Consider the following 21,598-nt stretch of genomic DNA (forward strand, 5'->3'; position numbering starts at 1 on the left):
GTGTGTGTACATATGGGTGTGGCTGTGTTGTAAGAAGCTTGCTTCCCAACCATATAGTTCTGGGTTCAGTCTCACTGTGTGACACCTTGGACAAGTGTCTCCTACTATAGTCTCAGGCTGACCAAAGCCTTATGAGTGGATTTCATAGATGGAAACTGAAAGAAACCCCTCGTGTATATATATATATAAATGATGATGATTATGATGTATGTGTGTATTTCTTTTTGTATGTGTTTGACCCCACAACCTGTGTTGGTTTGCTTACATTCCTGTAACTTAGCAGTTTGGTAAAAGAGACTGATAGGATAAAAATACCAGGCTTAAAAATAAATAAACAAACAAATAAATACTGGGGTCAATTCATTTGACTACAAATCTTTCAAAGCAGTGCTACAGCATGGCCACAATCTAATGACTGAAACAAGTAAAAGATGTCTGTGTGTGTATATGTATGTATAATGTAGTGTTGATATCTCGTGATATCTGCATCGTAAGCAGTAATACAATCATCCAGCAAGCAATAAATACTTGATATGATGGTCCCTCCACACTTACAATTTATTTTTGACCACTTGAAGGTTTCATTAATTCTAAATTCATATGGAATCAAGACTCACAATCGCCTAAATTAATGTGGTACCAACCAACAGATCAAGGAGTCAACATGTGTTGTTCTGACACTGGTTTTGTGTAGAATCTACCAGAAAAAACTAATTAATCTACCTGGTTGCAATTTGGTTACATGGCAAATAGATATTATTGATCTAAGAAACACATATATTGAAAAGGTGTTAATAAATATTTGCTGAAATTAGATGAAATCCTTATGAGCAAAACTTGCAAGTGACTGGTGTTTTAGTCATGAAGAATGAAGGATCTAAAAAAACTTAACACCTTGAGAACTATGATAAATGACAGAAATTTTCATTTGCTTTGGATGATAGAAAACAAAAACAAAAAATTAGTTACAAAATTTATAAAAAGTTAATTGAAATGTATATGCATACATCGTATGTGTGTGTGTGTGTGTGTGTGTGTGTATGTATATAGTTTACAACATATTTAACAATGTTGGGCCTCACGGAGGCAATTGGCTGAGTTCTTTCGAGTGTTGAGCCTCACGGAGGCAATGACTAAGACCTTTGATATTATGTTGTGCTTGAGAAGACACATCAAGCCAAGCAAAATCACAGTCATGGCAAATACCAGTGTTATGCGAATGGCATGTAAAAGCACCCAATACACTCTCGGAGTGGTTGGTGTTAGGAAAGGCAACAAACCATAGAAAACTATGCCTGAGCAGACAATAGAAGCTGGTGCAGCCTTCCAGCTTACCAGCCCTGGTCAAACCATCCAACCCATGCCAGCATGAACAAACGGACATTAAATGATGATTATGATGATGATGATTTAGTTATAAATTTGTTTTAAAATCTCTTCACTCTTCAATTGCTTCCAGTCACTTGAAATTTTCATCCTGTAGAAATGGCAACATATGTGAAGCAGTTATAGAAAAACATTACAAATAAATAAAATAAATAAATATATAAATGGTGAGTTCACATGCAAAATAATGTTAAGAGAAAAACTTGTTTTATTTAGTAACTTTAAATACTTTAATAATTATTTCAATAACTGTCTTAACAGGTTGATTCTTATAAAAATTTTAAACCACTCATCATTGTTGCTTACACATCAGCAATAAGTAATTGTGACTCAGATGTTAAGCAATTAACCCAAATTAAATAAAATTAATTATAATAAAACATAATTTTTGCATTTAGTTTCATTACTGTGTCGGGACACACTCACACACATGTATGCACATCATTGTTAACCTTTTAAACTCTAATTTTCTACATGGCCATGACTGGCCACAGACAGACTGCAGTGGAAGGAGTCCAGGGAGTAATGAAGCCCTGAATATTGGATTGGGTTGGATAGGTCTGCTACACACCATATTACCTTTTATCTCAATCTCATAATTTCATCAATGAGTCGCTGTCTTTTGACACATCAAATCTTCCTATTTTTCCCCATTTCTACGGTCAGCATATGGTACTCTTTTACTCAGCACTAGTCATCTATTTACATCAAATATTGGTTTCACATTTTGGCACATGGCCAGCAGTTTTGGGGGAGGGGCTAAGTTGATTATATCAACCCTAGTGCTCAACTGGTATTTATTTTGTTGACCCCAAAAGGATGAAAGGCAAAGCTGACTTTAGTGGAATTTGAACACAGAACCTAAAGACAAAGTATTTTGCCTGGTGTACTAAAGATTCTGCCAAATGGTTGCCTTATTTACACCAAATATTAATGTCAATGAGTTATTTTTCCAACATAAATCATTTATCTTGATCCTTTCTCGACACTACCCCAACAACTCAATTCCTTACACTTATCCCTCCTCAAATTTTCTATGTATTACTACTCACTCAGGTGTTGTAAATGACACCACATACCACCCACACACATACTTGACACTTCATGTTGTATCCATACTACTGTCCCTTGTCACTTCCTCCCTGATCCACTTCTGTTTCCTTCTTTTATTTCTCTTCCCTCAAATTGATATTCATTACATCCAAATAAATCTCTAATCATCTGTCATACATTTCACTCAAGCACACCTACAGAAAGATAAACATTTCTGCTTATCTATCTTAATCTCTCTCACATGTTCACCTTGTACCTTGACCTCACATTTCTCTCTCTCTCCCCTGATGGAGAAGCCATGTTTTCACCTCTTCAGCAAGACACCTGCTCCTGTTCCTCTATCACTCTTTCATATCCCTCAATACGTTACCCAACTCAGTTGAGGGGATAAATCTTTCAAGTGTTTAGTGACTACATCAATGCTGGTGTCACAAAACAAGTACTTAGTACACTCTGTGAAGTGGTCGGCATTAGGAAGAGCATCAGGCAACAGGAACCAGACCAAAACAGGCAGTGGAGATCAGTGCAGCTCTCTGGGTTATCAATTAATGTCCAACCATCTAACCCATATCAGCATGGAGAAAGGGACGTTAAATGATGATGATAAGGAGGATGATACCATGAACTTACTTATTTTAATACCTAACTGGTCTTTTGTTACATTTGTGCTCTGCCTTTTTATATGGGTTAATAAAACACTTCCTACAGTTCAAACTTGCATCATTTCTTTCTAATTGATAAATCTTCCACATTCAATGTCCATACCTAGCAACCATGTATTAATAGTATCACACTTCTTTTCATGTTTCATACAGTCTGAGCTTCATAAGAAGAGTGGACCTTGTGTTGCCAAAACACTCACCAGCACAGAGAACACATTACAGAACACATAACAGAACACATCACAGAACACCAGAGACACAGACACCAGATAAGTTTCCTCTGCCTTTACAAGTTAGGTAAAGGCTAATGTATTGATCTAATTAGGAAATACAAATGAAAATGAGTTTCCTTGTTTATACAAGCAATGAGTTGTTGAGGGAAATATGTGGAAGTAGTGAAGTTTAGCAATAATGGAATCTGTTAGTTACTTGATGTTTTTAGGAAGTATAATGGAAATGTGAAAAAAAAAAAAAAAAACAAAGATGGAAACATTTCAAACAGAATCAATGAGGATGATGTTTTGCAAGATAATAAACTGCTGTGATATAAATGATGAGATGTTTAGGTTAAATATGTACTGAAAACTTCAATGTTTAAGACTTCCAAGTAAATTGTAAATAGATATAATAACCTTTTAATACACTATATGTTAGATGTAAAAATGAAATGGTACGATGATGATAACGATGATATATATATATATATATTATATAAAACTATATATATATATCTGTAAATGTAATATGTGACAATTATTTGGTAGCCATGATAAAACTCTACCGAATAATTGTCACATATTACATTTACAGATAAATTCTTCCATTTACATAATATCAAGGTCTCTTTCTTTCTTTTGCTGTCTTACCATTTTATCAATATATATATACTCCTTTACTTGTTTCAGTCAGTTGACTGCGGCCATGCTGAAGCACCGCCTTTAATCGAGCAACTCGACCCCGGGACTTATTCTTTTGTAAGCCCAGTACTTATTCTATCGGTCTCTTTTTGCCGAACCGCTAAGTAACGGGGACATAAACACACCAGCATCGGTTGTCAAGCAATGCTAGGGGGACAAACACACATACATACATATATATATATATATATATATACGACAGGCTTCTTTCAGTTTCTGTCTACCAAATCCACTCACAAGGCTTTGGTCGGCCCGCGGCTATAGCAGAAAACACTTGCCCAAGATGCCACGCAGTGAGACTGAACCTGGAACCATGTGGTTGGTTAGCAAGCTACTTACCACACAGCCACTCATACACACATATATACATATATAGGATAAGTATTTTAGTTCAGAATATTTCATACTTCTTATTCTCTTGATGCAGATTATTAACAATCTGCTACCTTCTCATATTCTCCTACCCAAGTTAAGTTGCTACTTTCTTCTCTTCACTTCTACTAAGCTTATGTTTTTATTTCATATAATTCCATATAATGTAACACTTATTGTGGCTGCTTTCAAGCTTGAGTCCTTTTCCACCAACAGAACTGACTGAGTGATTAAGTATAGTAAATTTTCTCAATTTGAAGAAAGCTATATTTGAATAAGCTTTCTGTGAGTGTTCCTCCCTATATGTTCTAACTGTACAGCTCGAATTCACCAATTGCAAATTCATGATGGAGTATATTTGTGTGCCTTTAGGCGCACAATCAATTGCTTTGCTTTTTCATTTTTTTTTTCATTAGTAGTTAGAACAAAGTAAAATCCAATTTTGAGATCAGACTAAAACCCATTCATATCACACAACTCCAGGATCCTGGCTCACTCTTCAATAGTTATGCCCTGTCTATAGCTAGTTTATTTTCTTGCAAAAGAAAATCAAATGTGGAGTTAGACAGTATAGTGCATATGTGTGTGTGTCCATAACAAACACATACACATTCACAAATACAGGTAAATAAGTTGATAGAAAGACAGAGACGTAGTGGGAGAGCTATACAAACATGGATGTGCATATATGAATATAATCTGATATCAAACATAGGATATCAGTCCAGATTTGTTTAAACTGTAGACAGAACTCCTTCTTAGTGTTGCCTTCACTGAAACAAAGGAAAAATAAGAACAAAATTGTGTTACTATCAACATGTATTCTCTGGGCAGCTGATTGATGTTTCAGTACCAGAAGAGTCAAGTCATAATCTACCAGCTCTCTCTCTGAGACATGTCAGTCCTCCAGCTATAGTTATTGAGCCATGTCATATATATATATATATATATATATATATATATATATATATATTATATATATATATATATATATATAATATATATATATATACATACATATATATACACATACATACATATATACACATACATACATACATATATACACATACATACATACATACATACATATATATATATATATATATATATATCATCATCATCATCATCATTTAGTGTCTGCTAGATGGTTTGACTGGAACTGGTAAGCCAGAGAGCTGCATCAAGCTCCAGTTTGATTTGACATGGTTTCTATGGCCAGATGACCTTGATGCCAACCACTCCAAGAGTGTAATGGGTGCTTTTTTATGTGCAACCAGCACAGGAGCTTTTATGTGCCACTAGCATGGGTATCAGTTACATGACACTGACATTGGCCCCACAACTACAATTTCACTTGGCTTGACAAGTCTTCTCAAGCACAGCATATCACTAAAGGTCTTGGTCATCTGTCATCACCTCCATGAGGCCCAATATTTGAAGATCGTATTATATATATACTTTTCTACTCTAGGCACAAGGCTCAAAATTTTGGGGGAGGGGGCCAGTCGATTACATTGACCCCAGTATGCAACTGGTACTTAATTTATTGACCCTGAAAGGATGAAAGGGAAAGTCGACCTCGGAGGAATTTGAACTCAGAACGTAAAGACAGACGAAATACTGCTAAGCATTATGCCCAGCGTGCTAACGTTTCTGCCAGCTCACCACCTTTCATATTATATATATATATATATATATATATATATATATATATATACCAGTAATTATTTATGTAGGGACAAGTCACCTTCCTTTATAGTTTCATTGATCATGCATGCAAACCTAAAGTCTCCACTGTAAGCAACGTGACTTATAATAGATAAAGGCATGACTGTGTTGTTAAGAGGTTAGCATCATAATTACATAGTTTTGGGTTGAATCCCACAGCATGACACCTTTTATGAGTGTCTTCTACCATAGCCTTAGGCTGACTGATGCTTTGTGAGTGGAATTTGATAAACAGAAACTGTGAGGGAAGGACCATTCCTGTTCTCAGTTTAACACTACTAAATAGTCCTTAGGTACCTTTAACAGAGTCCACTGGCTTACTGTGTTGCAAACATTCAGGTTAGGTTTCCAGTCTGAAAATAACTTCCTTTTTTACTAGTCTAAGAAGCCCTGAAAAGTCTTGGATTCTGCCTTTCCTACTCTGATAAAACTATCAAAAAACACAATAGTATTCAAGAAACCTCTACAGTTTTAAGAGGTGAGACCAGCTCTTCTTAACAATGTTTAACAAAGCACATTGCAACTGAAGTGATAACTCAAGAAAAGTTGTTACATAATACATGACAATATGAAAGCAAACATAAATTTAATGATAATGATGATGATGATGATGACGGTGAAGTGGAAGAAGAGTAAAATAAAGAACAAGCTGAAAAGAGGTTTCTGCTTCTGTCACTGATCCTAACATTGATGATGAGTAAAATAATGATGATGATGATGATAACCACCATCAGCATCATCATAAGGCTTGGATGTCATTGTCATATTAAGGTTATGTCAACAACCATTCAAATGATATCATATGAATGATGTTAAGGATTAGAGAGAATGAAAATAAGAATAAATGAGTAGAGAACTGTTGTTTGTGTGTGTCTGAGAGAGAAAGACAGGAAAGCGAGAAACAAAGAGAGGAAGACAAACAATGAATTACATATAATAATGGCTGTTGTGAAGGGAGAAATGGGATGAGATGGGTGGTCATGTACTGAAGAAAGGATAGAAGTGAGTGGGTGAAATGAGGAATGTAAAAGGAAAAAGAGGAAAAGGAAGACTGAGAAAGACATAGCTGAAGATGTGGAGGAGGGAATGAGGACAAGGCAGTTGATAAAGAAGGGTGGGCAAAATGGAAAAGATGACTGACACGAGACCCACATGGCTAATCCCTGCTTTTGAAATACTTGTTACAGGTGTTAGAGATCAGGTGATGATCAATTGATCAACAACAATATTTTGAGACTAGGTGTGTATATATATATATATATATTAAAATTAAAATGAGGGTGAAAAATTGGATATTAATTTGATAACATCAAATTTAACACCAGTGGTCTAGCATATAAAAAACTGAGGTTCAGTAAATAGTATTACATACATACAAGAGGGAATTTACCACTATTTGGAAACCCTTATGCTAGAAGAAGATCTGCTATGGTCTTACCACTAAGAATTGTTCTCTGGAAAATTTAGCAAACATCAGAAACGTAAGTCTGGTGTGTAGTTCTGCAAATTATATTTGTGTAGATGATCATACTGAAGATCTACAGATAAATTATGTAAGTAAAATTACGTAATTTGTTGATAGTGAAACATTTGTTTATGATTAATCTATATTTTTGTTACTTTTCATTTGTCTTGCTCGCTTACGTTTCTGGTGTTTGCTAAATTTTCTAGAGAACAATTCTTAGTGGTAAGACCATAGCGGATCTTCTTCTAGCATAAGGGTTTCCATATAGTGGTAAATTCCCTCTTATATGTATGTAATATTATATACATATATATATATATATATATTTATATATATATCAATAATAATAAAGGGTAAAATTGATTAATCAATTAATAATTAATAATTTTACCAAGTAGTTCGGTATGTTCAAAGAATCATTATCAGTAACCTTATACAAAAATTCTATAATCATAAGCATAATTATAATTAGGGTTCAGCAAAATTGCTTCAACACATACCGAAATTTAGAAATAGCAGTTAAAATACTATTCCACTACCATAAGATATCTCCCAGATAGCAATACTCCCAACTCTATCTTATGGTAGTGGAATAGTATTTAACTGCTATTTCTAAATTTCAGTATGTGGTGAAGCAATTTTGCTGAACCCTAATTATAATTATGCTTATAATTATAGAATTTATATACATATATATATATATTATAATTATAAACTAACGTAAACATGAAAGAGATCAACTCTTTGCTGATAAAGGATCACCAGACTGTAGTATTAAGTGTTTCTCCTCACAAAATACAAACAAAAACAGTAACACTAAACACAACTTTCAGAAAGCGAAGACTATTTAGGCTACTGGTAAAAAAAAATAAAATAAAAAGAGCAGTAAACTACCATATTTTCTTAAGCTGAGAGTTGCAGAACAATAAATAAAGTAGACACTAAATACTGTTTTTAGTGTGGTTAAAAAACAAAAACATTAAATAAAATTTTTGTTACAATAATTATCAAATTAAAGATTTATTAATAAATGAAGAGAGTGACCTACCTCTTTCTTTAAGGCCTTTGTTAAAGTTGCGTTGTACGAAAAATAGCTCAATCATTAATAAAGCCCAAACGGACAATGCTATGGTAACTGAAAATGGATAATATTTCTTTTATAAAAAAATGAAAACCACATGATAATGCTCAAAGTAAATATAACATATTCCATAGTGCTGTAAATAATAATAATATTATTTTATAAGCTTAAAGCTTATAAGTGATTACCATGCAGTGACTAAAGAAAATAGTCTAATAATGGGGCATATAAGCCCTTGATGGAAAAAAGTAGGTTATCCTGCATGCCCCATTATTAGATTATTTTCTTTAGTCATAGCATGATGATTGCTTATAAGCTTTAAGCTTGTAAAATATTATTATTATTATTCACAGAATTGTAAAAAATTGATGCTGCTGAACAAAAACCATTACAGAAAATATTCTATAGTAGTTTATGACTGAATATTTGATTAAAAGTAACAAATACTGATGATTAAACAGATTCATTCCTATTATATCTGTGTCACATTATTGATGGCTTTTTAATTAGAATTATAACAGTTTAATATATTAGTAAACTAACTGAAAAAAGACTGAAAAAATGTCAAACTCGTAAAAAACACCATTTGAGCATGGCTATTGCTAGTACCGCCTGACTGGCCCTCGTGCCAGTGGAATGTAAAAGCACCCACTACACTCTCAGAGTGGTTGGCGTTAGGAAGGGCATCCAGCTGTAGAAACACTGCCAGATCAGATTGGAGCCTGGTGCAACCATCTGGTTCGCCAGTCCTCAGTCAAATCGTCCAACCTATGCTAGCATGGAAAGCGGACGTTAAATGATGATGATGATGATAGATTGAAAATACAATGATATTATGACCATTCGATTTAAATTTTCACAACTTTATTGATCTCTACTTAGAATCATAGATGTACCTATGGGCTTTATACTGCAAAAAGATTCTTCTGATCTTAACTAGGAACCAAGCACTGCCATTTGGCTTTCATAAAAATGTTACCTCAGTCTTTAATATTAGTGATTCCCTACTGGGGCTTCACAAAATCCTCTTTAAGGGTTTTGTAATAAGTATCAATAAGCAAAAATTGTAGTCCCTATACAAACCTTAAAATTCTGCTGATCCATTATAACAACAACAAAAATCCTTTCTACTATGGGCACAAGGCCTAAAATTTTGTGGGGAAGGGTTAAGTCGATTACATTAACCACAGTGCTCAACTGGTATTTATTTCATCAACCCTGAAAGGATGAATGGCAAAGCTGATCTTGGTGGAATTTCAATGTAAAGACAGACGAAATGCCACTAAGCATTTTGCCTGGTGTACTAATGATTCTGTCACCTTTCCAATGGTTTCAAATTTTGGCACATGGCCAGGAATTTTAGTGGGAGTGAGTTAGGTGATTACATCAACCTCCAGTGCTTAACTTTTACATTTTATTTTACTGATCCTGAAATGATGAAAGGTAAAGTCTGTCTTGGTGGAATTTGAAGTCAGAACATAAGGAGTCAGAAGAAATGTTGCTAAGCATTTTGTCCAACATGTTAATGATCTTATCAGCACACCACATCAAATAATAATAATAGTTTAAAATAACAACAACAGCATCAACAACTAATAATAATAATAATAATAGTAATCCTTTCTACTATAGGCACAAAGCCTGAAATTTGGGGGGAGGGGGCCAGTCGATGAGATACTGAAATCTATTTGAAAATGATACCAGGATTACCATCCCTACAGGAAGTGCAAAAAATCGTGTTAACTGGAACGACTCATGTACTGAGAAGAGCATTATCAATGTGAAAACAATATTCATTCATGAATTTATTAATTAATTTTTTTTATATACATATTTTACCTGTGAATTTGCATGTGTAACCTGGGAATGCATACAATGAGCTTCTCTGCCCTAGGTGTACAGAAAACACTCGGCGAGAAACAAAAGAAAATTTTAAGAAAGAAGAAAAAAAAAATAATAATAATAATCAACCATGCTCTATGATATACCAATACATATGACTAGATATTGTTGTCAAGGACCACCAAGAAATAGAAAATATCTGCTAATCCAGCAGATGACATTGTATCTCTAAAAGAAATGGAGAAACTGTGGAAATACAAATATTAGGAATAGAGATAACATGACCGTGGAGCACAAAAGCAAAAATAATCACTTTAATAATAGGTGATTAGGGACTGATCAAAAAACATACAGACAAATACATAGCCCAAACACCAGGACTTATATGTAACATGCAGAAAACAGCACTGCTTGATACTGTACACATCTTACATAAACCACTTTTGGTAGAGTAAAAATAACACCACCAAAACAAATCATGTGCATATTCAAGGTGCACAGAGCTCTACTCAGTAGTGTAGTGAAAGCTCACAATAAAAATAAGACTACTGAATAATAATTCTTTCAAATTTTGGCACTGAGCCAACAGTGTTTAGAGGAAGAGAGTAAATCTATTACACCAACCACAGGGCTCATTGGTACTTATTTTATCAAACCATGACAGAATTTGAACTCAGAATGTGGAGAGGCATAGGAGAGGCTGTGCGGTAAGTAGCTTGCTTATGAACCAAATGGCACCTTGGGCAATTGTCTTCTACTATAGCCTCGGGCCAACCATGTGAGTGGATTTGGTAGACGGAAACTGAAAGAAGCCCGTCGTATATATGTATATATATATATATGTGTGTGTGAGTGTATATGTTTGTGTATCTGTATTTGTCCCCCCAACATCACTTGACAACCGATGCTGGTGTGTTTACATCCCTGTAACTCAGCAGTTTGGTGAAAGAGACCGATAGAATAACTACTAGGCTTACAAAGAATAAGTCCTGGGGTTGATTTGCTCAACTAAAAGCGGGGCTCCAGCATGGCCACAGTCAAACGAGTAAAAGAGTAAAGAGTATGGAAGAAATGCCACTTAATATTTTATCCAACACATGATTCTACCAGCTTGCTGCCATAGACTACTGAAATCATATTTTCTAATATAAGCATCAGAGTATATATTTTTAGCTGGGAGAAAACAGTGAATTAAATCACTACTTAGTACTATACTCTTTTTAAACATATTTTTATTAGTTTGGTTTGGAGAAAGAGGCCCTTAGCCTTTGCAAGTCATCTAAGACCTTTATTTTATCAACTTCAGAAGAACAGGAAGAGGCCTTTGAACTTAGAACTTTGAATTCAGAATGTAAAGATATCTAATGATCTATAAGATATTTTGACCAGTATTTTATCAATTCTGTCACTTAACCAAATAATACTATCAACCCCAACAGATAACAATGTATCTCTAAAAAAAGAAAGGGAAAATTATCTAAAAGAACGCAGACATGGCTGTGTGGTAAAAAGTTTGCTTCCTATCCACATGGTTCTGGGTTCAGTCCCACTGCATGGCACACTAAGCAAGTAGTGTCTTCTACTATAGCCTTGTGAAAAGATTTGGTAGGTGGAAAATAAAAGAAGCCCATTATGTATGTGTGTGTGTGTATGAGTGTATGTATGTCTTTCTCTTTGGCTCTGTGTTTGTGTCATCCACCACTGCCATTTGACAACTGGTGCTAGTGTGTTTACATATTCATAATTTAGCAGTTCAGCAAAAAGAGACTGATAGAATAAATATCAGGCTTTAAAAAATAGGTACTGGGGTCAATTTATTTGACTAAAAGTTCCTCGATGTGGTACCTTAGCATAACTCCAGTCTAATGAGTGAAATGAGTAAAAGATAAATGATATTATTCTGCCAGTCCACCATCCTATTGCTCCTGTATTTTATTGACCCCAGAAAGACAAACGGCTAAGTTATTGCTGGTGTGAAGGGAGATGATGGGTACAGTTTTAAGTTTATTTGTTTGTTGTAAAATTTGTAAGGGGATGATTGAAAGGATGAGTAACTATAAAGCTTGTCTGGTAAATAGCAGGAAAACATGACTGTGAAATAATTTGCCTATGTAATAGAGCTGTGTTAATGTACAGTATAACATAATAGACACCGCTATTTAACAAGTAATATTGGTTTCAAATTTTGGAACAAGGCCAGAAATTTCGGGATAGGGAGTACATCAACCCCAGTGCTCAACTGGTACTTATCAATCCCCAGTAGGATGAAAGGTAAAGTTGACATCAGTAGATTTTGAACTCAGAATGTAAAGGCAGATGAAACGCCACAAAGCCTTTTGCCTGATTCTGCCAGCTCTCTGCTTTAACAAGTGTAATATTATAATATAAATGAGATATCAGTGTTATATCAGAGGGATATATCTATGTTTATATACCTGAAGTCAGTATACAGTAAATCATAAACTTTTCAGTAAGTTCATTGGTGTTGGGTTGTAAGTTTGATAAATGGATGTAAAGCTGAAAAAGAAGAAAACAAAACATAAACGAAACAAACAAAAGCAAAACAAAACAAAAGAAGGAGCATTAAGAATTTAAAAAAAAAGCACAAAACTGGTTCTAAATCTTGTTAAATTTCTTCCAGCCATCTCAAATATCCACCTGAATATTTTCACAAGATATACTAATTGTTCATGTCATAAGGGATCATAGAATTCATGAGTTCTATCTTAGCTTTTGCATTTCTGCCTGCTTGGCATTTGATAACAAAGAAAACTAAACTATTCAAAATTATAAATTCTTCAGAAAATATGAAAACAAAAATCTGAAAATGTTTTCCTTCTATAAAAATGGTTTCAAACATTGACACAAGGTCAGAAATTTCTCAGAGAGAAAACAGCCAATTGTGTTGGCAGCCCCAGGATTTGAATGGTACATCATTTTACTGCCCCCAGCAGGATTTGAACTCTGAACATAAAAGCACATATCTCAATACTGGTAGACATTTTGCCTATCACACAACATATTCTGCTGGTCCACTTCCTGTAATAATTGTTACTATTATAGGTACAAGGCCAGAAATTTGGGGAAGGCAGTCAATTATATTGACCCCAGTACTTGACTGATACTTTATTTTATTGAACCTGAAAGGATCAAAGCAAAGTTGAACTCAGCAGGGTTTGAACTCTGAACATAAAGCACTGGAAAAAATATACTGCAGGGTATTTTTTTATGACAACTCTTACATTCCCACCATCTTCCACTACTCAAAGATATTATTTCTAACTTTGGTACAAGTCCAGCAATTTTCGAAGTGCAGGGGTCAGTTGATTAAATCAACCCCGGTACTTGACCTTCATTTTATTGTCACTGGAAGGATGAAAGACAAAGTTGACATTGGCAGGATTTGAAATCAGAATGTTAAAGGCTAGAACAAATACCACAAGGCAATTTTTCTCATACTCTACTGATTCTGTCAATCTAATGCCCTCACTGCCCTTGAGCAGTCAACACCATTGCCTTTGGTACTTGACTGGTACTTTATTTTATTGACCTCAAAAGGATGAAAAGCAAAGTTAATTTTAGTGGGATTTGAACTCACTGCCCATATTAACAATGGTTTCAAATTTTGGCACAAGGCCAGCAGTTTTGAGATTGGTGTTCGGCTGATATCATCATCCCTAGTACTTGGCTGACACCTCATTTTATAGAGCCCAGAGGGATGAGAGGCAAAGCTGACCCTAGTGGAATTTGAACTCAGAATATGAGTTGCAAGAAGTACCACCTGTCCAATCCTCTCATACTACTACTACTACAAACTTATCTAAACTTTGACATAATTTCATTATAACTGATCTTGAACACTTAGATATACAATTAACCAGCAATGTTTTATGAGCAAGCCATTCCTTATTTTTGAAACCTATATTTGAAACAAAATATATTTTAATTTAGGCGATCCTAATCTGAAATCTATCAAAATGTTTCTATTTCCTTAATGAGATTATTTAGCCTGACTATGAACAAACAACTGTTTATATAAATATTATATATTTCTATTTCCCTTTTCTGATGATAGTTATGATAACAATATTTCTTTATATCAGGCTGAGTAAAAAGTAAGCACCGTTTTGAAACATGAAATTCATCACAATATATTTCAACAATGCAGAAATTTGATTCATCAAAGTAAGAACCATTACAATGAATACATTTTTGCCAATGAGTTACAAGTTTCTTTATTCTGGTAACATAAAAATCTGGAGTTCTGGAGCTGATGAACTCTTTGAATGCACTTTCAGCATTGGTTTGATTTTTGAACTCCTTCTCTCATAGGAAACCATTGGAGTGCTTTAAAAGGTGGTAGTTGGTAGAAGAAAGGTCTGGGGAATAAGCTAGGTGGAGAAGAACTTCGTAGCCAAATTCTCTCAACTTCTGGAGCATCATTAGTGAAACTAATGATTGGCCCTCTTCTGTTGTCCAGTCTGGGGTGGAGGAGTAGCAGTTTTTCATTCATTTTGGTAATTTCATGGCAATATGTTTCTGTAGTAATGGTTTTTCCAGGTTCTAAGAAGTTATAGTGGATGAGTCCAACAGTACACCACCAAACAGTCACCATAACCTTCTTTTTGAAGAGATCAAATTTAAGGAAGGTTTTCAGTGCTTCATTTTGGTCCAATCACTGTGAAGAACATTTTTTATTATTGTACAGAATCCACTTTTCATCGCAAGTTACAATACAGTCAGGAAATGGATCAGTCTGGTTATGGAGAAGAAGCGACGAGCAAATTTCATATCTGCACATTTTCTGATTTTCATTCAAATCGTGTAGTAACCATTTGTTGAGCTTTTTTGATTTTCCAATCACATACAAACTTGAAGTTCTTTTGCCAGTTCTTGAGTGATTTTGCATGGATCTTTCTCAATTATGGTCTTTAGTTGACTGTCATTGATGACAGATGGGCGTCCACTATGTTCACGATCTTCAAGGCTCAGGTTTCCACTGTGAAATCATTTAAACCATTTTCGAGCTGACCACTCACTGGTCATTTCCTGACTAAATGTTTCGTTGATATTGTGAGCAGTTTCAGCTGCTTTACATCTTTATTTAAGTTCAATAGCAAAACTGCTTGAATACCATTCTTTGATAGTTCCATTTCAGATGGTTGTAACAATGGTGAAAAATGTATCAATGTTAATTTATTGACGAATTTGGGCAGTCTATGTCTATATTATCAGACAATTACAAAACAATGTTTAAAAAATTCAAAACTCTGCAAAAATCTGGTACAAATTCTTCGTGGTCCAAAATGTTGCTTACTTTTTACTCAACCTGATAGTTCAATCTATGGTGATATCTGTTGGAGTTTTAACTAATTTGTGTCATATCTTTACCAGACCATCATCACGCGCACAATCACACAAAAGAAAGAAGAAAGAAAAAAATTAAATAAATAAAATGAAATAAAGATTGAAAATCTAAAAAAAATAAATATAAAACTAATCAATAAAACAATATCTAAGGAAAATCACTAAAATGAAATGAATGAATTTATAAGCAATTTAGAATATATCACATGCAACAAGCAGATGTAGGTATAGTTGTGAAGTTAAGAAGTTTACATTGCAACCACATGGTTGATCCTACAGTGTGCCATCTGGAGCAAGAACCTTCAGCTATAACCACAGGTACTTCAATGTTTTGTGTGAGAAATTTGGCAAATAGAAACTGTGAGAATACCCATCATACATGTGTGTTTGTGTGTATACGTGCAATCATATGTGTATGTATGTATGAGTATATGAATATGTATGTGTGTGTACATGTATCATCATCAATCAAATGTCCTCTTTCCATGCTGACATGCATTGGACAAATTGTGACAGTCTGAGCCATTTCTTATTGAGAGCTACTGTTCATTTAGACTGGTTGGTTTTTGTATGTCATTTGACTTGGTTTCTACCACCAGGTGCCCTTCTGATCACCAACCATTTTACAGAGTATACCGGATGCATTTTCTCATGGCACCACCTTGAAAGAGTTTGCATTCTTGGTGTGAGGAAGGGCATCCAGCCATTGAAGCCATGCTAAAGTAAACACTGGAGCTCAACGCAGTTCTCTAGCTCATCAGATCCTGTTGAACTGCTCCAACCATGCCAGCATTGAAGATGGATGCCAAAAAGTGATAATGATGGCAGGACAAGAGGGACCTCATAAATATATATTCAACACGATACAAGATGTGTGTGTATATATATATTAAACATGATACAAGATATACACACACACACACATATATATATATATATATATATATATATATATATATATATATACATATATATAATACAGGATGGAGGGGTCTTTTTAGTCTTGTCAAAGCTGGTGGCATATCAAAACACACTCAGTTCATGGTGTAGAGTGATTATTGATAGAAAGTATATCTGTAAAAGTAAGAGGATGAGTGCCTCATATTGTAAGGGCATATGGCTCATTAGAAGAAAATTGTAAGAGGCCAAGTGCTTCATTTCAAGGACATGGTGTCATCTGAGGTAAGAGGCTTAGTGCCTCATTGTAAGGACCTTGAGTCCAAAAGAAATATTGCCTCAAATTGTAAGTTCACAAAAGAACAATGTTTTAGAGAAGCAAAGATGTCTTCTCTCATTAATACCATCCTGTTCATCATTCATCTCATCTCATTAATGTCTTTGTCCAGCCCGTAGCTTCTCCATCTGTGTATGGCTTTCATGGCCAATTTAATGGAATAAAAAAGTAGCCAACCTGTGTGATCATGTAAAAAAAAAGAATGTGTGATGATGATGATAATGATAGTGGTGGTGGTGTTGGTGGTGGTGATAGTGATAGTGGGGTGGAAAAGGAGAAAAGAGATGATGATGATGATGATACTGATGATAATGCCATGACAACTTCATCAGCAGCAGACTGCTCCAGACAGACTTCATCTCAAAGCAGGCCTCAATATAAAAAAAAAGGGATTCACTTACAGTTATTGTTTTAAATAAGTAATATCCAGGCTTTAAGAATCCAACTAGAATGAATACCAAAACACCAATCTTGCTTTCCTTCTTCATCTGCAGAATAAATGAAAAGTGTGTGTATAGTCAATTGTAAGTAGTAAGTTGTCCTATATAGTCAGATGTACATAGTCCTATGTGATCAGTTGCATAAACTTAGAAGGTCATATAAGACTGAAGCCTGTCCACATTAGTCATTATACCTACCAAAAGTCCAGGCTAACACCTACCCCACTACCACAACATGCTTCCATTTAATATTAATCAATTTGAAAGGCGGCGAGCTGGCAGAAATGTTAGCATGCTGGGTGAAATGCTTAGCGGTATTTTGTCTGTCTTTACATTCTGAGTTCAAATTCTGCCGAGGTCAACTTTGTCTTTCATCCTTTTGGGGTCGATTAAATAAGTACCAGTTACGCACTGTGGTTGATATAATCGACTTAATCCATTTGTCTGTCCTTGTTTGTCCCTTCTATGTTTAGCACCTTGTGGGTAGTAAAGAAATAGAAATAGGTATTTTGTCTGTCTTTACGTTCTGAGTTCAAATTCCGCCGAGGTCGACTTTGCCTTTCGTCCTATTGGGGTTGATAAATTAAGTACCAGTTACACACTGGGGTCGATCTAATCGATTGACCCCTTCCCACAAAATATTGGGTCTTGTGCCCAGAGTAGAAAAGAATAATAATCAATTTGAATTTTGTCTTCCTTAACAAGTCGTGTCGTTGATGCTAATGATTTCTCTTCTTATTTTGCTGGAGCTAAATTTGTCAGAAAAATTCCATTTTAACTCATTGCATTATGTTAGCCCATATATAACTGTGTGTGTGTGTGTATGTATGTGTGAGTGAATATATGTGTGTGTGTTTATATGTGAGTGTGTGTGTTTGTGTGCATGTGTGAGTATATATGAAGAAAACAATCCATTTTGAAGAGAATGGTGACAGGGAATGGAAAATGGATTGTCTGCAATAATGTGAAGTGCAAATAATCATGGAGGAAGCATGGTGAATCACCACAAACAACTTCCAAAGCAGGACTTCGCCCAAAGAAAGTTATGTTTTCGATTTAGTGAGATTTAGAGGGTGCTGTCTTTCATGAGTTCCTTCCCATTGACAGGACCATCAATCTGGATGTATACTGTGACCAGCTAGACAAATTAAACACAGCAATCCACAAGAAGCATCGATTATAAGGGCATTGTTTTTCATCACAGCAATGCCAGACCACACACTTTTTAGCATATGAGGCGAAAGTTACTGGGGCTTTGCTGGAAAGTTTTTCTACACCCTCCATATTCATCCAGCCTGCTACCTTCAGATTTTCACTTGCTTCGGTCTTCCCAAAATTCATTGAATGGAAAGACCTTACACTCTGAAACAGGATGCAAAAATTCACCTAGAAGAGTTTTGCATCAGTAAAGATAGGAAATTCTTTGATCAGGGTATAATGGATCTGTCCAGAAAATGGCAGATGATGCGGGAATGAAATGGTAATTATATCATTGATTGAATAAATTGCTTTGTGTTTAAAACTTGTATCATGTTTTCACTTAAAATAAAAGAAAACAAATGTTTTGGTTAACTCAACGTGTGCATGCATGCATGTAAATACATGGGCTGGAAAGTTCATAGGCTAACTACGAAGGAGTGACGCTAAAGTAGTGAAATCATGCATGCACTAATTTCAGCTCTTCTTATTAATAACTGTATTGTTTCTTTCCAGGTAAACTGGTATCTAATTGTTCAAAGAAAACTTCAAAAGTACCTAGTAGCGACTTCTCTTGAAAATCAACAAAATTTGGCATCACAGTACCTGCAGAAAAAGGGTATAGCCCCCATGAACATTCATGGTATATTAGGGGCTGATGCTCTAGCTTTATCTACAATGTAAAAAGTGGGCAGCGGAATTTAGGAGAAGGGAGTCTTGAAGATGACCCAGGGTCTGGATGTCCTGCAATTGTCACCACCAAGGAAAACATCAATCCTGTGCACCACATGGTCATGGATGACAGGTGATTGACTATAAATCAAATAGTCAATACTATTAGCATACCCTGTGAGAGAGTTGAAAATGTTTTGTACAATGAAGATTTCTGCTTGGTGGATGTCACATCTTCTGACACCTGATCAAAAACACACCAGGTTGATCACATCACGGGAAAATCTGACATTATTTGAGACCAATCTAGTTGGTTTCTTTGAATGTTTACCAAGCCAGGATGAGTGTTGGCTTCATTACTTTGAGCCAGAGACAAAGAGACAATCCATGCAGAGGAAACACCCCTCCTTACCTGCTCCAAAGAAAGGTCAAGGTTGTTTCATCTGTAGGGTAGATGATGGTCTCAGTTTTTTTGAGATGCAAAAGGCACTGTGTTTATTGATCATCTTCAAAAGGGCCACACCATCAATGGAGAGTACTATGCCAAATTGCTGAGGTAGTTAAAAAAAGGTTATCAAGACCAAACGGCCAGGAGAGCTGATGAAATATCTTGTTGCATCAGGACAAAGCTCCAACACACAAGTCCTTGGTTGCAATGGCTGCTGTGCATTACTAACCCTAACCCTAGCTTTGAACTGGTTGATCACCCACCCTATTCTCCTGATTTGGTCCCATCTCACTATCATCTGTTCCCCAACATCAAAAAACACTTGGCTGGGAACCAGTATTGTAGTGATGATGACATTATATCTGGTGTTATATCTGCGGCGAGCTGGCAGAGACACTAGCACGTCGTGCGAAGTGCTTCACGGTATTTCGCCCGTCGCTACGTTCCGAGTTCAAATTCCGCTGAGGTCGACTTTGCCTTTCATCCTTTCGGGGTCGATAAATTAAGTACCAGTTAATCACTGGGGTTGATGTAATTGACTTAATCCGTTTGTCTGTCCTTGTTTGTCCCCTCTATGTTTAGCCCCTTGTGGGCAATAAAGAAACAATTATATCTGCTGTTGATGGACATATTTTGACCACCAGGATGGAAGCTTCTTCACCAATGGGATCCAAGCGCTACAATAACTGATGAAAAATGTGTGTAGACTGCAAGAGGGAGTATGTTGAAAATAAACTTCATTTGGTCACATTCCATGGGAGTATCTCAGTCAGCCTATGAACTTTTCAGATGATCCTCATAAAGCATCAAAGTCACATTGATATGCAATAGACAGCTGATTAGAGATGTTCCCTCATTGTACTAAATATATTTTTGGCTCCACATAATAATAATCCTGTTGAAGATGTTTTACTTACCTAGAATATTACATGTTCTTAGAGTACTTTAGTCCTTGTTATAGGTGTTAGATGTAATTTCTTGCATAGAAGTAATAATAATTTTTAACAAAGTTAAAAAGCTGTTATAGGGCTGATATGAAGTATATTCTCTACTATTTACCTTGCTAGATATGAAGAATTCATACATCCCAATGGAAATGCAATGATTATTTACAAACTTCAAAATTTGTCTGAATTGAATGAAAGTTAAAGAACTTACCAACACGTAGCCAAGAAAATCCCACGCTAAGGATATTGGAATGCCAATAAACAGAACAACAAGCTCCATAGTGTTTAGGGTAAGGTTGGCAAAGTTATTAAACCGCAGACTAAGAGTAAGAATCACAACGCTGACCTAGAAAATATATTTCAAATTTTCATTTTTAAAAACTGATTTTTATAAATGAAGGAATAATAATGAGCTGCTTAGTTATCCAATAAGGTATAGAGAATCAATCTACTGCAGATATTTCACACTGTATTTCATATATGGAAATAAGTGTGTGTAATTAAACATATGTTATTATCATTACAAGAATACCTGAGCCATCAATGATGGTAGGTGTTTTACTAAATTTTGTGATAGTTACAACATTTTGGCTTGTATGTATGAATATTTGAGTTTTACCAATTGTAGGTAATGTTGAAAAATGTACATGATGAAAGTTGCTAATGCGAGTAGCAGAATTTTAATATAAAAAAAAGCCAAAATAACAGGAAAATAAGGAAATTATATTTATCACTCCCAAAATATTATACAGGTCTGATTACTTTTGGTATGTACAATTCACTC

At 35.1% G+C, this 21,598-nt stretch overlaps 1 protein-coding gene across 5 annotated transcripts in view; it reads right to left on the reverse strand.

The window, feature by feature from the left end:
• LOC115210864 overlaps window positions 1–21,598 on the reverse strand; it is a 69,734-nt gene that overhangs the window by 10,774 nt on the left and 37,362 nt on the right. For 3 of the 5 annotated variants that reach the window (XM_036504702.1, XM_029779628.2, XM_029779636.2), the window contains 4 exons: window positions 21,026–21,160; window positions 17,512–17,598; window positions 12,945–13,026; window positions 8,635–8,721 (listed from right to left, as the gene is read on the reverse strand). In XM_036504702.1, the coding sequence (XP_036360595.1) occupies window positions 8,635–8,721; window positions 12,945–13,026; window positions 17,512–17,598; window positions 21,026–21,160 (391 nt within the window). Of the gene's footprint in view, window positions 1–5,064; window positions 5,164–8,634; window positions 8,722–12,944; window positions 13,027–17,511; window positions 17,599–21,025; window positions 21,161–21,598 lie in introns of all 5 variants that reach the window. The other 2 variants (XM_029779644.2, XM_036504698.1) reach the window with 2 other exon arrangements.

This window comes from Octopus sinensis, linkage group LG1, assembly GCF_006345805.1.
Source record: "Octopus sinensis linkage group LG1, ASM634580v1, whole genome shotgun sequence".
In the NCBI taxonomy this organism is placed as follows: Eukaryota; Metazoa; Mollusca; class Cephalopoda; order Octopoda; family Octopodidae; genus Octopus; species Octopus sinensis.